At 44.3% G+C, this 16,148-nt stretch overlaps 1 protein-coding gene across 3 annotated transcripts; it reads right to left on the bottom strand.

The window, feature by feature from the left end:
• Positions 1 to 620: 620 nt before the first annotated feature.
• GLB1L (galactosidase beta 1 like) lies at positions 621 to 16,037 on the bottom strand. Of its 3 annotated transcripts, none has more exons than XM_081876847.1 (17): positions 15,330 to 16,037; positions 10,293 to 10,442; positions 9,221 to 9,393; positions 8,030 to 8,180; positions 7,560 to 7,620; positions 6,967 to 7,061; positions 6,291 to 6,471; positions 6,140 to 6,198; positions 5,431 to 5,552; positions 4,996 to 5,036; positions 4,775 to 4,893; positions 3,955 to 4,029; positions 3,378 to 3,467; positions 3,151 to 3,264; positions 2,823 to 2,954; positions 2,034 to 2,240; positions 621 to 1,153 (listed from the first exon to the last, which is right to left on the bottom strand). In XM_081876847.1, the coding sequence occupies exons 2-17, from the start codon at positions 10,344 to 10,346 to the stop codon at positions 935 to 937; spliced, it is 1,893 nt and encodes a 630-aa protein (XP_081732973.1). In that variant the 5' UTR covers positions 10,347 to 10,442; positions 15,330 to 16,037; the 3' UTR covers positions 621 to 934. The 3 variants fall into 3 exon arrangements, with proteins under 3 accessions (XP_081732973.1, XP_081732974.1, XP_081732972.1); XM_081876848.1 differs by lacking the exon at positions 15,330 to 16,037 and adding an exon at positions 14,429 to 15,294; XM_081876846.1 differs by lacking the exon at positions 15,330 to 16,037 and adding an exon at positions 14,402 to 15,293.
• Between the last annotated feature and the right edge of the window lie 111 nt (positions 16,038 to 16,148).

Here is a 16,148-nt window from a genome sequence, read left to right as displayed (position 1 = left end):
GGAGAGCTGCGCGAAGCCCGGGCGTGCTCTTCAGCGCACCCCAGGCTTCGGAATGCAGGCAGCTCTGCACAGCCCGGGACTGCAGGCAGCTCTGCGCAGCCCTCGGCACTGCAGGCAGCTCTGCGCAACCCTCGGGAGACCAGCGCGAAGTCGTGCTGGTCTCCCGAGGGTTGCACAGAGCTTCCTGAAGCTCGAAGCCCGGGACTGCAGGCAGTTCTGCACAGCGCTCGGGAGCCCGGCGTAACTTCGCGAAAGCCTGCATTCGCCCCATAGGACGCACACACATTTCCCCTTCATTTTTGGAGGGGAAAAAGTGCGTCCTATAGGGCGAAAAATACGGTATACAAGAAGGCTTATGAGTCAAGATACAACAAATGTCCTTTTTAAGGTGGTGCAGAGAATTTCTCCCTTTGCTTCTAATGTTGCATAGAGGTTGGGGGTATTGTTGTGCCATGTCATCAATCTCTGCCACCCCTTGGATGGCTGCCACTACTATTTTCATTGCATTGTTTGGGCAGCTTCCAACTGGAGCCATTCTTATTTGCCTTTCCCCATACGTTTCTCTTCCCCCTGCCCCAGCCTCTCAAAGTATTGTGAATGAATAAACTACAATGCAGAACTGTGGTAGGTGTATGAATATTTAATCCAAGGTCCAGTACCTAAAACACCATATTAAGGCACCAAGAGTGTGTCCATGGTAATGTGCCCTATACAGCAGCAGCTGTGAAGGATACTCCGCTGAACAGTTTTGAATACTTACAATCTGTTTCTAGTTTTTTGGGTTTTTTTTGCCTGGGCTACTCTTTAAAAGCACAGAACCTTCATCTGACAGTGCCCTCTATTCATTTGCCTCCTACATTGTGATGGTTTCAGTCTTCCCCTTGGAGTAACACGTGCAGATCTCAGCAACTTCGTAGCTGGACAGTAATTCCTCTCACTTCCTGTCTTTGTGGGTGTAGTTGTAGGTAACATTGAGAAGGGGGCGGGAAACAAAAAGCACTTTGGGATTATCTGGGGCATCCTGCAGTTCAAGAACGACGAGAGTGTTGATGGCTGAGCCACTGAGGAATGAGCCAGGCACATAAAGAGTTTGCTGCGGTCCACGAACTGGCCAGAACCGGCCCAGATTGAAACCATTGATCCAGACCTGACCCTGGGTGAAAACGTGAGAGGGGCTTTTATAAAACAATACATTTTTTGGAGCACCCTGAAACACTACTCTTCTGGGTTCTAACAGCCACTTTTATCTACTGTTATTTATGCCTAGATCTTTTGAAACAAACACAGCTTGATGAGTGCAGTGGGAAACATGTTTCCTTCAAAACATGTTGCACTGATTTTAAGCACAATTTCTTAGGGAGTAGGTGGGCATAGACTGACTTTATTTCCATGGTCTTAAATACCACTAGTTTGATACTATTACCCTTTCTCCAGCCACTGTTTTAAGATTATCAGTGTGTAAGAGTGGCAACTAGCTGTTTGGGTTGCAGGGGCCCCTTTGCCCATAACTAGACACAGCAGAAAAGCTGAGGGAAAGAACATAGCTGTCTCAATGAAGGTTGGTCTACTCATTATGATGCCATAGGAGGAAGGGCAGGTATTAGCGTTAGAAACAGATGAAAGCTAGGAGCTAAATGGCACCTTAAACCTAGGTTATGGGCGCAACAACGGAATGTCTAGGCACCCTTTTTATAACAAGAATACAAAGCTGAAAATGAATAAGCTGCAGCTAAAATACGTTCATTTTTTAACGTGGTCTACTCCTTCCCTGCCCCCCGCCCCCAATATTCTTAAGAGGGTCTCTTCTCCAGTCTTCAGAGAATAGCTGGAAGTGGGGAGGCAGAAAATGGTCCTCCTTTCCTTCCACTCTGCATTTCTAATCTGAAATTTTAGGTGCAGTACTACGCCCAGAGCACAGAAACTGCTTGCGCTAATGAAATTCCCTGTCACAAAAGAACAATGGGAGTTTTGAATACTGGCAGGTATCAGTTTAATAATTGAATAAATTGGAGTTAATCTGAGGATTGCATTACCTTGGTCCAACCTGGGAGCTTCAAGTAGGAGTCCTCGCTGATGCCCGGCGTTGTGAATGTTCCTGTATAGAAAGCAGGTCCTGTGTGCCCACTGCTTGACTGGGCAGTTGGCGGCCATGCATGGGCTACAGCTGTGTCTATGTCTAGGGGGTAGATGATCCAGTCACTGAGTATGGAGGTACCCAGTGTGATATTGTGGATCAGACCCTGGGCACAAAGATAAGTTAGAGGCAGGTTAGGTGCAGTCGAGAATAAGGTTAGAAAAGCACCCACAAGAGGAGATGGTGGAGTAGATTGCTGGCAAATAACCAGCACAGCAGTGCACCCCAACACCCCTGAGTGTTCATTCTTAGATCTACTTTGCCATTCACATTATTGACTTAAGTCACATCAGATCTTGCAGCAGCTAAAAAGTGGGACTGCCCCACTTCAGCTCTACTGTAGTCCATTTCCTAAGGCAGCACAATACAACATTCCAAAACGCAGAGAAGGCCCTCACTTATTTCATTAGACTCTAGTCCAGTGGTTCCCCACAGACAACTTGAAAATTGCCGAGTGCCTTGGTGGACCACTTAATGACTTTTCTTCCTGTGGTTGCCATAGTAATGTGCTGATTATGATTGTACACTATTACAGTTTGAATTCCATAGTTACTCCCGTATGTGTATGAGACAGCAAGCCTTTAAGTCCATGCCAACCATGCATGCCTCCAATGGACAATAGTGGAAGTGTTATCCTTCAGCCAACTATTCTGGCAGTAGTAGCCCCAGGCTCCATTTTCAAATGCACCTTAAAGTCACTGTCATTGGCCCCAAAGTTGATGCGACCCATGCTCTCCACCACCAAGTCCAATGTGTCCCCAAGCTGGCCCGATATATTGATCCCATTCACTCTGTCTCTTTCCAGTGTCCCCTGGTACTCCTGAAGCAGGAAAGAAATAAGGTTAGCTGGTGCTCCAAGACAGAGCTGAAGCAAAGCTCCTGTGTGCTCCAGGCTCTGACCCATCCTATGAAAATGCAGTGAACCAGAGTGTGGGCCTAGGACTTGTTATACCCTTCAGTTTACCTAAGTAATAATCTTCCCTACCCACTAGGAAGGTCCCCACTCTCCACCTTACTCCATTGAGCAGAACGTAGGCAAGATCATGGACCCCATTCCTAGAGGCACTGAGCAAGGCAGACTCCACGATTTCCTGTGGTAGAAGGGTCCGGTAGAGCATGAAGCCATGGGCCTGGAATGCAGAACAGAATCCGCAAGAGGTGTCAACTGCAATCCCACTGGGGACTCTTAAGCAGAAATAGCCATGGGCCTTTGCTGACCCAGACTCTTAATCTACTTTCTTACCTGCTTCAGAGCTTCAAAGGTGATAGGATAGGAGGAATAGAATGGCAAGGAAGGCGAGAGAATGGCAAGAACATCCAGCAAGGCCACACGCTACAGAAAAGATGATGGGTTCATTTATTGCCTTTAAATTGTTCAATTATTCAAGTATGCTTCCCCCAACCCACCCAAATGGCTATTGTTAATTTTCTTATCACCCCAAAGCTAAGGATACAGCAACACTAAAACCAGGAGAAAACAAATAAAGATTGTAGAGTCAATCATAAAATGCTTTCAGAAATAAAAACCACTTTAATCACAATCTAAAAATGAGTCTGTTGTGCCACCACCAAGAAGGCCCTGTACCTATCTTTACATGTGCAGTCTCTCATATACAATCATCACAGAGGCTCCTCTGCTTTCCACCAGCTCCCATTTCACTTCCTTCAGACTTCTCCCCAGTTTGCTTTCCTGCCTTACCAACTTGCACCTCAGCTGAAACACACTGAAAGTTCAGGTAGGTGCCCACAAGAGAGCAGTCACTCCATCATCCAACTAAAGACATGCACTTGTAAGGGAATGGTTTCTAGCTCTTGCTCACCTGGGGTACGGATACATAGCCATATGCAAACTTCGGGGTAGGGGGTGGCATTGGTCCTGCGGGCAGCTCCTGAAACTGACGTTTTAAAAAAGAAAACACCAAAGTTAGGGAAGCAAGCCAGCTCAAAACATTTTGCTGTCAGAAGCAGTACACCAGCAGACCAATCAGGCTAACTCATTTCACCAGCATCTTGTGAGGATAAAGGGGGTAGGAGAACCTTGCAAAGCTACCCAGAGCTTAGAGAAAGGGTAGGATAAAATAATAAATAATGGAAACTAAAAGTACCTTGTATTTCTGTGCCTGTGCTAAAGTACATCATCTACAACTTCCAAACCATGTATGGCATGGATGCAACAGGGAACAAGCCCCACTGAGTAGGACTTACTTTTGAGTAAAGATGTTATACTGTTAGAACCTCTTACATGCACATGTGCGCGTGCATACGCACACAGTCTCTCAGACACTTGTTTCTTCTTCCTCCTCAAATCTGCTGCTTGGCTGGTGGCTGCTTATTTTATTTATTGCATTGATTCATCACTTTCTACAAAAATGTCTCAAAACAATTTACAAAATATTTCAAAATACCGAACAACTTGTCAACCATTTAAAAACACAGAATAAATATGCATAAAAATGTATGAAGATCTTTTTCCAAAAGCAAGAATAAAAAGGATTCCACCTCATTAAAAGATTAGCACCAAAAATAGGTCATAAATCATACCCAGAGAACTATATAGGTTAAGAACCAAAAACCCGGGCAATCGAAAATGTCTTTAGTAACTGCATTCCACCCACTGATAGAAGAGGGCTGTATTGTTACCTTGCTAATGACTGAGCGGATGATATACAGCTTGTCAGTAGGGTCTCCAGCCTCTGAGAGTGGTGCGTCATAGTCATAGCTAGTAGTTATGGGTTTGTAACCATCCTTGTAATCAGCACCTGGATAGAGAAGGTGTGAGAAGAAAGCACCTCTTATGTGCCCCCCAATCATCTGGCCAGAAGCTAAGTCTCCCTAGTTGCCCTAAGGAGCCAGAAACTCACCACTCCAGTAACCAAAGTTGGTGCCACCTTGGAACATATACCTGGAAGAAAGTCAGATATCACAGGAAGAGTTAGCCTCCTATTTAAATAAAGGGGCAATGACAGGCAGTGGAATAGGAAACAAATAGATGTGAACTAATGTGGTGCAGCAGTTGGGGAATGCTGTGGAATAGAAGTGTGCTAGTTTTTGGCTTAGGGGACTGTCTAAGACAATGCACCTTATTCTTGTTCTGCAAGGGAATTTTTGTCCGCTAGGGAAATGGCCAAAAAAGACGTGAAAATGTGGTGCGCACACACCTCTAAGGCAAAATGAGAGGTTCACAGTTAACAAGATGAAGCAAAGAGCTATGGATTGGCATTTTGGCACTAGCTCTTGTTTCTTTGTACCATCCCTTGTGCCCCACTGCCCACTCTCCCCTATGGCCTCACGGTTACATGTTGACGTTGGCTCCCATTTCTAGAATCTTCTGTAGGCTGTTAGCCACTTTCTTAGCACTTTTTGTGGAGTGTGCCTCACCCCAGTAATCCAGCCAGCCAGTGTAGAACTCAGAATTCACCTAGGAGGAAGGCAGAATTAAAACATTTATGGAGCAGTAGCAGTCAGGTCAATTCCATCACTTCTGCCAAAGTACTGGGAATAGGAAATACCAAGTTTGCTCCCTCCTCTGTGCTGGAATCTCATTGTACCAGACCTCACACCTATAATGCCCAGGACAGGCTATGTGGTGTGACTATAGCTTGCACTGCAACACTGGACAATATGCAACTTCCAACCAATTTTTGTGCGATAAGGTCCACAGCAATGGGATTATGGTTCTGGAATAATTTGCTTTCATGCAAAGAAGACAGGCCAGCTCATTGCCTATCAAGAGGCTCCTGAAAGCATTGGACTACAAGCTCTTTAGTCTCATAGCTCAGTAACTGCTGGGGCAAGTGAGGATTTCGCATGCATGACTCTCTGGCTGCCTTGGAAACTGCTACAGAAGGATCATGGAAGTCAAGTATAAGGGGTGGAAATAAAACAGAAGATGGCTCAGTTAAGATGCAGCCAGATTATTTTTGGAGATGGGTGCCAAGGAAGGACTAAGCATAATTTAAGGCATGGGGTGCCATTCTTCTACATGGAAAGGCCAGACCCTCTCACCAGTGGTCCCTTTGGCTCATACAGTCGCTGCAGCATAAATGCCTCCGTCACGTTTTCTTCTGTCAAAGGGCAAAGAAAGGAGCAGAAGTCAAAGCAAGATTCCTTCCTACGTCCTTCCAATCGCATCAGAGCTCACCCAACATCACTGTACCTGGTCCAAAGTCCACCGTGGCATATAAGCCCTGCAGTGTCCCACACTTGAGTTCAGGTGCTGAGGTGCCATCTGTGGTGAAGAGCACAACTTCCTCACCCAGGGAGGCACGAAAGACACCCAGTAGGTGGCGCATGTAGTTATAGTCACAGGCATAGTAGCTCCCATATTCATTCTCCACCTGCCTGGGGAACAGCTGGTATTAAAGAAAGGTGACTCAGAGCCCACACCCTTCCTAAATAAAAAGGTGTGTGGTAAATCTTTGTATAGAGCCTCTCTTGTCAAGCACTAGATCTGCAGGATGATGCCCAACCAAATTTGCACGGGAGGCTGGTCACCCAAATAGGTGCACCTCCGCTCTTTGTAAAGGAGGAAAAAATACTGTTCTTGAAAGTTCCAAGGGTGCCTGAAGGGCTTTATTGTTTACAAGTCGCTCCTACTGGACAGGGGGAGGCAGGCACAAAGCAGTGGTTTAAGGCAGGGGTGAGCAGTCTTCTGTCTTTGTTTTTAACTGAAATATTGAGATCCACCAAGTAGAGCCTGGTGTAAAAGCTATATACTTGTACTCCGATAGTAAGTTACTTAGGGCTCAGTAAGGTACATGTTTCACATCAGGGAACCTCTGAAGGTGCAACCAGAGGCCCAGGGACACACAATGCGCCTATGCTGCACGCACCTGGACACTGATGATGTTGCCTCCATTGTGGTAGAGATGAGGCTTGATCTTGGGCAGCAGGACTTCCAACCATCTGTCCACAGCTTGCAGGTAATCTAGGAGCATGAATCAGCTTGCTCAGCCAACAACTGGGGCTCCTTTTCCCTATTTCCAACACCTTGCTAAGACAAGAATTGGTAATTGTGGTACTGTGTACAGAGAAAAGGTCTGAAAGTGCCCCTTGGCCATTGTATACCACTCACATGGGCTGCTTTAATTCTGTGGAAGAGACATGGAAGTTGGAAGGCCCAGATGACTGGCCCTCTAATAGCTTGATATGAACCACACAAAGACACCAACCATTTAGGACTTACGACCCTCCAGATCTTGTGGATTATAATTCCGACCATTCCTGAACAATGATGGCTGGGGTGGATGGGAAATGGAATCCAAAAGCATCTGGAGAGCCACAGGTTCCCCACTCCTGAGCTTTCTGCAAACCATTCTGAGGTTTTGTACAGTGAAGCGGTATATAAATTTTATGAAATAAATAAATTTACAGAATTGAACATGAGATCCAGAGGGTCTGCCCCCTCCCTCTAGCTCTATCTTACCTGAGTCAGTTGTGCGCAGGGCAATATCTGGCTTTGTCAACAGCCAGGATGGAAGGCCACCCTAGGAAAGAAGGTCAAGAGGTAAACAGTTCAAATAATGTCAGGGTCCGTAGTTGCTCCTCTCCTGCTCCAAATCAATAAGAAATGGTGGAAAGGTCAGAAGGCAAGAATCTAGGGTGGAAAAAGTAGGTTTCAGATTTGTTATCATAAAAAAGTTGCTGAAGCCACGAGAGCAAGAAAATGTGTAGAAATCAAGAACTGGGAAAGATAATGTAGAGAAAAAGTAGAAGATTAAAAACCTAGAAAGGTAAGACAAAGCTGAAAACTCAGGGAAATAAGGCAAGGTAAGGAGTTAAAGAGGATAAAATGATCAATGACTAGCAACCCTGTGTATGAGAGAGGTGAACTGTGCAGCATTCAGGTACTGCAAGTGAGTTTTAGCCCATCTGAATCTTTTGCCCAGCACTCACCATCTCCCATTCAGCACAGATGTAGGGTCCAGGTCGCAAGATCACCAAAAGGTCTAACTCAGCAACCAAATTCAGGAATTTTTCCAAGTCTCTGTCACCAGAAAAGTTGTAGACACCAGGCTGTGACTCATGGTAGTTCCAGGGCACATAGCTGAAGGGTGAAAATACATATTTCAGTTTGAAATAAGAAGGCGAGACAAGGAGGATACACCCCAGGAGATGCATGAGGATTAACAGGGCAGGAATTTGTTACTCTTTTTATATTGTAATTTTATGTTGTGAACTGCCCTGAGATATACAAACGAAGGCTGGTATACAAATTAAATACATTACACACACACACACACACACACACACATACACACACTCAGTGGTGGAGCTTCATGCTCTGGCACCGGGGGGGGGGAGGAGAGCAGGCGGGGGCGGGGCGGGGGCTGGCGCACATCCTGGGGGCGTGGCACGCCGCCCGTGGATGCATGGCGTGCGTCCTGGGAGTGTGGCATGCCACCTGCGGGGGTGTGGCACCCAGCACAGGCAGGGGGGCAGCCATGATGGCACCCCACTGGGATCGCGCTGCCGGGGCCGGTGCACTCCCCCCACAATCCTCTTCCTCCGCCAGTGCACACACTTATGGCCTAGGCTGAGCAGATCCAAAAGAGAACACAGCTCTTGCACCTTTAATAGTTGTGCAGAAGAGGGAATTTCTGTAGGTATAGTTTGCATAATAAGCTACCCCCACTGACATTTCCTCTGTGATGTAATTATTACAGGTGCCAGAAACACCACCCATCTTCCTTCTTTGCAGTTCATCTACAACTGGTTCTCAGCCTAGTATGGCCAAACATTTAAATATAACGAGGAACAGAGGGGGCGTGAACAGAAATCTTTCTCCCTCAGCTTTCAGGTTGGGATGAGAGTGGAGGTGATTCCATTTTAAAAGAAAGCTGTACTGGAACAGGCTCGTGTATTTGTCATCTGGGCTGCACATTTTCAATGCAAGGAACCTCCAGTACTTGGGCCAACTCCACCTTCAGACAGCATAAGTTTCTCTGCTCTAAATGTTGGCCAGAGCCTGCAGTGAGGACTGTACAGTGAGAAAAATGGAGCACCTGTGCGCAGTCATTAGCCTCTGTCCTTCACTGTGGCACAGAATAAGTCCCAAGAGCCACACTTCCCCTTCTGGTCACTTACATTTGCACAGCATTGAGGCCACTCATGTACATCTTGAGGAGCCGATCTTTCCAATAGGCAGGTGGGACCCGGAAGTAATGGATGCTGCCTGAGATATAGCGAAATCTAGCACCATCTTTGAGGAAGCAGTTATTCACATAATCAATGCGGAAGGAACGGTCTGTTGAGGAGACCTGGCATTCAGGACAGGAGGGGAAAGAGAGTATTATTATCTTTTGTATAAAATTGAAACTTCATCCCATCTCCTGCTGGGAGGATCAAATAGAGAATGTCATCCTCTTCCCCTCTGCCATAGCAAGAGAATTTACGTCATCTCCCTGACTATGGAACCAGGGTAGTAAGCTTGACACGAACTGTTTTGTGGGTAAGTCTGCAATGTGATTGTTTTGAAAAGAATCCTTCTAGATTTATGAGACATTATCCCTCTCCAGCTCCTGGAAGATCAATTCTAAGATCCCAGTCAAGATTTGCACCTGAGGTTCAAGTCTGACCCACTCCCTCCAGGACTCCAACACTCTCTCTCTCTCTCTCTCATCACTGGTTCACATGTGGCCCATTTACTAAATCATAATTTGAAGCCACTCAAATCTCTGCTTCCAATGCTATGCTTTACCCTCTGCAAATATTCGCATACACACAAAAAGTTTTTGTCATTTGGTTTGCCTTACCTTGTCCTGCCCCTGAAATTGTTTCCACTAGTACAGACTGCTCATCATTACTGGCCAATTCACCGAGAATCTGACAGTTGGGAATGTAGCCAGTTTCTCACTCCCTTGCGGCCATTTTTTTGGCTGAATGGGGTTGTTTTTAAAGCAGCATGGCTTGATTACATACAGTATTGGGGAACTCCCACTATTAACCCATTCCTATACAAAATAATAGATGGGGGAAAGGAACCAAGAAGAGGTAAGGAAAAGCTTGAGCTCAGTTTGACTGGAGGGAGAGCAAGTGGGGAATCTAAAGCAACAGAAAAGGAAATCCTTAAAATTCCCCTAGGTAGTCTAAGATGGTTCCATCTCAGCTGTTTCTTCCAAAGAAACACTCTCCTGCAGTTCTCCTTCTTGTTGCTTACCTGGAGTTGCAGGCCTCCCAACACCACCATCAAAACACACAGCAGCAGCTCCATCTCTTTGGTTACAGCTTCAGCCCGGGACAAGAGAGTCACAAGGAGTCATCACATGACAAGCTAGTGGGCAGGCCTGGTGCTTCCTCCAGTTGGCCCCTGCAAGGAGGGAAGTAAAGACAGGCCTTATTTGAACAGAGAGGTGGAAAAGAGGAGGCAATGTTCCAGCAACTATATACAGAGTCTGTGACTATAAATCAGAGGAGGAAATTATGAGGCACAAAACTCCCTCCAGATCCCGGGGAGAGAATTATGAAGCAGCACAGAGGAACTGGAACACAGAGTTGGTTTCCCGTACTCAAATTACAGAAGTATGAGAAACATAAACTTCTTCAAATCATCAGAAATGGTAGTTTGTGCTGCTCAGAGTTATATAGTGGATAGAAGCAGAGAGACAGCAGAGTTGGCACTGCACTGCACAGCTGTCTACCACTGGATCAAAAGCCTCAATCTTGTTGTTTTGGTAATGGCACAAAGGATGAAGGTTTCTACGGCTCTGTACACACCATGCATTGAAAGTATGTTACTTTTCCCGAAGAATCTTGAGAACTGTAGTTTGTTAAGGGTGCTGGGGATTGTAGCTACACAAGGGACAAACTACAGTTCCCATAATTCTTTGGGGAAAGTCAGATGCTTTTAATATATGGTATGTATGCAGCCTCAGGGGACTTTAATTCTCCTTTATACATATAGACAAAATGTGGACATGTTTTGTAAGTTAAATAAAGTATCCAAATGAGCTACACCAAATGCAGTGATTAGTCAAGGACCTGACATACCTATCTAGTCTACAACAGCAGAAGAATCAGTGAGAACATCTAGTCTGACCCCCCTCAGATAATTTAAGGAATGCTCTAATCTATTGTAATACTGGGGGGCTATTACATTACAAATAACCAAATAATCTGTTTGGTCTGAAGGCTATGAGTAATGGAAAATTTACATTCTTTCCCTCCCACCAGCAGCTTGTTGCAATGATTAATCTGCACAGTCTGCTAAATCCTGGGATCTATCTTCTAATATGGATGTTTCCGGTTTTAACTTCCAGCTGTTCAATTAAATTGCACTTTGACATTTAATCCACTATCATTAATCAGTGCTTATTTTTCTTTCTGAGAGAAGCTGCAAGATGGTGCTCCATTAGTCTCCTTTACTTTTTGGTTTGTTTGTTATAATCATTGCTTCCTTGGTGCCTTTCTGCTCCCACATTTAATACTGTTGCACGCCACCCTAGTTTCTGAGCAGTGCAAGATTCCAGGGGTTCTAGGGGTTCATTTACCCTGGGTTTGTGTTTCCTTTGGGAATGTGGCACAGTGGAGACTGCAGTGTCTTTAGGATATATGGTTTATTTACACATATATACAACCTGAGGCTACAATGGAAGGGTTCACAGCATTAACACCCCTAGAAGGCCTTGCTTGTCTCATAGCCACAGCCTTAGATTCCAGCAGAAATCAGGCCTGGCGCTCTCTCGCTCTCTCTGGCTTTCCAACCCACTGTTTTTGGCTCCAACTTCTAGTTCACATAACTCAACCCTCAACTCTGTCCTTTTGTCGTTCCAACCAGGGAAGGAAGGCCTCCATTTGCCCTCTGGCACAGAGCCACACCCTTTGCTCCCTGAAGGACTCTTACTTAGAAGGCTATTACCAGGCTGGCCTGGCTATTTCAGCAACTGAATCCATGCTGGATCTAGGAATTAAAAGAAGGGCTCAGGCATACAGCCTACCCACTTCCAAACTCATAACAAAACTAAAACAGGTTGCAATTTCTCCTAACTACAATTAATGTTAGAGGCCTCTCTTCCTTGCTCTGTGTACCCCACTTGAGGCATCTAATCATAAGCCTGCATTTTTATCAAAGCTTCTATATTTTGATCAGGGCCTGAATTTTAAAATGAGCTTAAAGATTTTCAAATGTTTCATGCCAGGCAGAAGACTAAAAAACCTTGGCAATGTTTTTTCTCCTAGACAAGGGGCCCCCCTGATTTATAGCAGAAAACAATTCTCAAAGTCGTAAAAAAGGGAATTACAGGCTGAGAGCGAGGACACTGACCTTGCATGTTACAGAAGATAAAAAAAGGCTGAGAAAACATAAAATTAAGAATGGGTAAATAGTACAATAATACCATGTGCCTCCCAGTAAAATGAGCCATATCTTCTTCTTAAGGTTAAAAGGCCAAGAGCAAATGGAAAAGAAAAGCAACTGGTCTGGCTGGAAGAAAGAGAGCATTTTTGGGAAAGTCTTTTCTAAAGCTGTTTCTTTCTTAAACTGAGATCCTTTTAAGATTTCTTTTCCTTTTAAAAGGCTACCTATGATAATGTATGAAATATATTAGCTTAAATGTAATTATGCAAAGGATTTAAGAAATGCTAGATTCTTGTTTCATAGAGTCATATTGCAATAGGAGACCAGAAGGGCAAATGAGCCCAGCCTCCTGCCAGACAGGAGACGCCATCGGGCCCTCCTGATATATGGTTGTCAGGCCTTTTTGTTTAGAAACCTTCAAATGAAGGAGATCTTTCAATGTTGATGTGAACTCAAGATCCTTGACATCTGTTTAAGATAAAAGTTCAAGATAAAAATTTAAGATTAACCATTTGTTTTGGAAGGCAATAGGGCAAGGAGGGCAAGAGGTGAGCTGGTAATTAAGATTCCTTGTTGAGACACATGTAAGATATATTACTACTTATTTGTCATTTATAGATAGCTCTTTGTGTCCCATAAAAGGGCGAAAGGAAATGGGTGTATCTTTTGTGATTGGTTCTAGCAAACAGCCAATAGGAATTTCAACTAGGCTGATTGGACAGAGGCAGCCAAAGGAGGAGCAAGGGGGCTGGATTAAGGAAATATAAGTGCTGGCCAGAATGGCAGGAGGCCAGGCCAGAGCTTGGTAACCATGTACCACTGTGCCTCTCATTTATTTGTCTGACAAATAAATTACTATTTTAATTTCTCTATTGCTGCGTTGAATATTTCATTCCAGCTAAGCGTTAACCACAAGCAGGGTGCTACACACTGGCATAAATTTAGCCCTTTCTATAGGAATGAGCTGCTCAGCCATATAGTATCTTATATACAAAGCAAAGTATCTTATATACAAAGTCAGACTACTGGTCATCCAGTCCAGAAATTGTTTATAGCATCTTTATAGTCTTGGAAAGACAGTAGTCTTTCTCAACCCTGCTTCTTGAAACCCATTTAAGTGAAGTCACAAGGAACTAAACCTGGGAGATTCTGTGGGCAAAGCTGGCTCTGTCAGTGAACTCCCCAAAACAGAATCCTAAGAGAAACTCAAGTAACCGATGATAAAATTATAGAGGTCAAGAGGACTGAAAAGCCTGCCAGTCTGCACCTTGCCCAGTGTAAAACTATTCATCCACCAACCCCTCACAGTTCCAGACTATAATTTGCCAAGAAAAAGGGAGCAAGTGCACTGCAGAAAGGTGCATGCAGGGATAATAATTTGAAAAGGCTTACACAAATGGGTTGAGCTACACACTACAAGGGAAATCACAAATCTCCTAGGGTCCTTACCAACCTGACTGGTGTGAGGGGGATTCTTGCCCAGTCCCAAATACAGGCACAAACAAAACCTTGTCTACTAATTGAATGCTTTTCTTTTCTATCCAACACATCACATATTTAGGCAGCAGACAATGCAGTTAAGGAATGCTGTCAATGGGTTTGACTCCTTATCACTTGACTGTGGTTAATTTTGGGTTTGTGGCATGTTTGTGGTTTAAAAGCTGTGTTTAAATTTGGCATGATGTACAATACTTATTAACACAGTAGAGCATGAATATCAGAGTCCAGTGAATGCATCAAAAGCACAGTCCCAGAATTAAACCTGAAGAAAACATACAAGAGTAAGTGTCATCTATGATTTAATATTATTTTGGATATATTCTACTGAAAAATAAAGATACTATTACCTGTTTGTTACACTACTCTATGAACAACTGTGGTACATTTTATATGATTAATATTATAGATGTGTTTTGTGTATGACATTTTAATATGTATTTTAAATAGAATACATCCAACTTACAAAAACTCACCTGTCATCTAAAGAACCTTTTACTTACTGGGCCTTTGCATTACTGTGTCCAGTCAGCAGCAGGAGTCATTTGTATACCCGCAGGATGATGCATATCTTTGCCACACCAGAGCTATATTACCTTTGATGTCACCACATTCTGTGCCACCTCACAAAGGAATAGGATGTTCTAGGAATATGGGTCTCATCAAGAGTCACAGAAGGGTACAAGTTATGAGAAACACATCAGGTTCCAGAAATACCACCTTAGTTTTATTCTAAGCCAGAGGGATTACTTGGACATTATATGGGGTGCCCCCCTTCTCATATTCATATTTGAGAACTGAGAAAATGAAATTATTTTTATCATCATTATCATCATCATCCATAGTGGTAGTAAAATTAATTCTCCTTCATGTCTTGTGGGTGGCTGGTGTAGTGAACTTAGTGGGAGAAAATATGCATTCAAATCCAAACTCTTATGGTACCGGGAAATTGGAAGGGGGGTGAGAGATCTTTCCCACCACCACCACAAGCCTTGCCTCTCCATACTAGGAGCCAAAGACAAAGAGACTCTGCTACCAAATGTAGCAATTCACTGATAAATGTATCTATGTATTAGGTCAATGGAAAACTTTAGAAATTAATATAAAATCACTGGAATGACAGATTTACACAATTCCAACATTGTTCTACTCAGAAGGAAAATGGCTAGCAAGGGAGGAACTTTGGAAATGGGTAGGGGCAGCCATAATCCCTGAAGGGTGAGACCCCCTACTGAGTGTGTCCCACTGCTTGGGTGATAATCTCTAGCATCCTGGCACCTGAGTACCAGAACAGGTAGTCATTCTAAGAACAATCCCAAACCCAACCTTAGTGGATTGGGGTCTTGGTCAAGACAAAGGGTGTGCTTAACTTGTCTGGGAAAACAGGAAAATGTAAATACTTACCTTTGTTTCGCCTAAAGATTGGAAGGTGGGGGTCATGTGAGGACAGGGTAAGCCTGGTGCTCAGGCTTCTGCCAGAAGACCCCTCCCAATTTATGACATAGTTATGATAAATGTATGATGTTTTACTAAGAGTGTTATGCGTAAGTTGAGAAACTTATAAAAACTGGGAGCCACCCTTTGTTTGGGACTTCTCTCTGCTTCTTCCATGTGGTAGTGTTGTTGCAACAATAAAGATCAGGCCTACTGGCCACTGCTTTCCTTCGATCTCCTGGCTAAAGTCTCTTGCTTGTGACCCCTAACCTGAACCTATGGGAGCCAAAGTTAGGCAATTGTGGGGTGCTCCAATGACTCCCTTATACTCAAACACCAAGTTAGCTGAACAATATTGGGCTAACCACCAGCAGCCTACCCTACCTCACAGGGTTGTTGAGGATAAAGAGGGGCGGCGGCATACACAGCTCTTCAGAGGAGTACTAGGTTAAAAACGTAATAAAAGAATAAAATGTTGAAGCCTTACATAGGATTCAGAAGGCGAGGGGTTAAAGAAACAAGAGGTGTGCAAATTTTATGAAAAAAGGAATAACAAATCTTCACAACAGCCCTGTGAGGTAAACCAGTGTTTATGACGGTGTGTATTTACATGGGAATAAGCCTCACTAAATTCAACACATTTACTCCTCAGTAAACACGCATGGGGGTCCAGAAACCACTAACCACGTCCAACCACAACACTCTGTCCCCTAAACTGGGACATTCTGCTCTTGTAGCTCTTTTTTTTTTCTCCCCCTGCCCCCATTCCCTGTTCAGTTTCCTCCCTTC

This window comes from Podarcis erhardii (genome assembly GCF_964252035.2).
Source record: "Podarcis erhardii genome assembly, chromosome: 1".
Classification (NCBI taxonomy): domain Eukaryota; kingdom Metazoa; phylum Chordata; class Lepidosauria; order Squamata; family Lacertidae; genus Podarcis; species Podarcis erhardii.
The sequence above is the reverse complement of the archived record's forward strand: the minus strand, read 5'-3'. Positions and strand labels throughout refer to the sequence as shown.

Bases quoted from the DNA above. Each gene is read 5' to 3' on its own strand.
- GLB1L (XM_081876847.1), bottom strand. From the start codon at position 10,346: ATGGAGCTGCTGCTGTGTGTTTTGATGGTGGTGTTGGGAGGCCTGCAA. The intron at 7,621-8,029 runs GTGAGTGCTGGG...CTTCTTTCCTAG, and splicing joins TCTGTGCTGAATGGGAGATG to GGTGGCCTTCCATCCTGGCT. The intron at 2,241-2,822 runs GTGCATTTGAAA...CTTTGTGCCCAG, and splicing joins CCAATGACAGTGACTTTAAG to GGTCTGATCCACAATATCAC.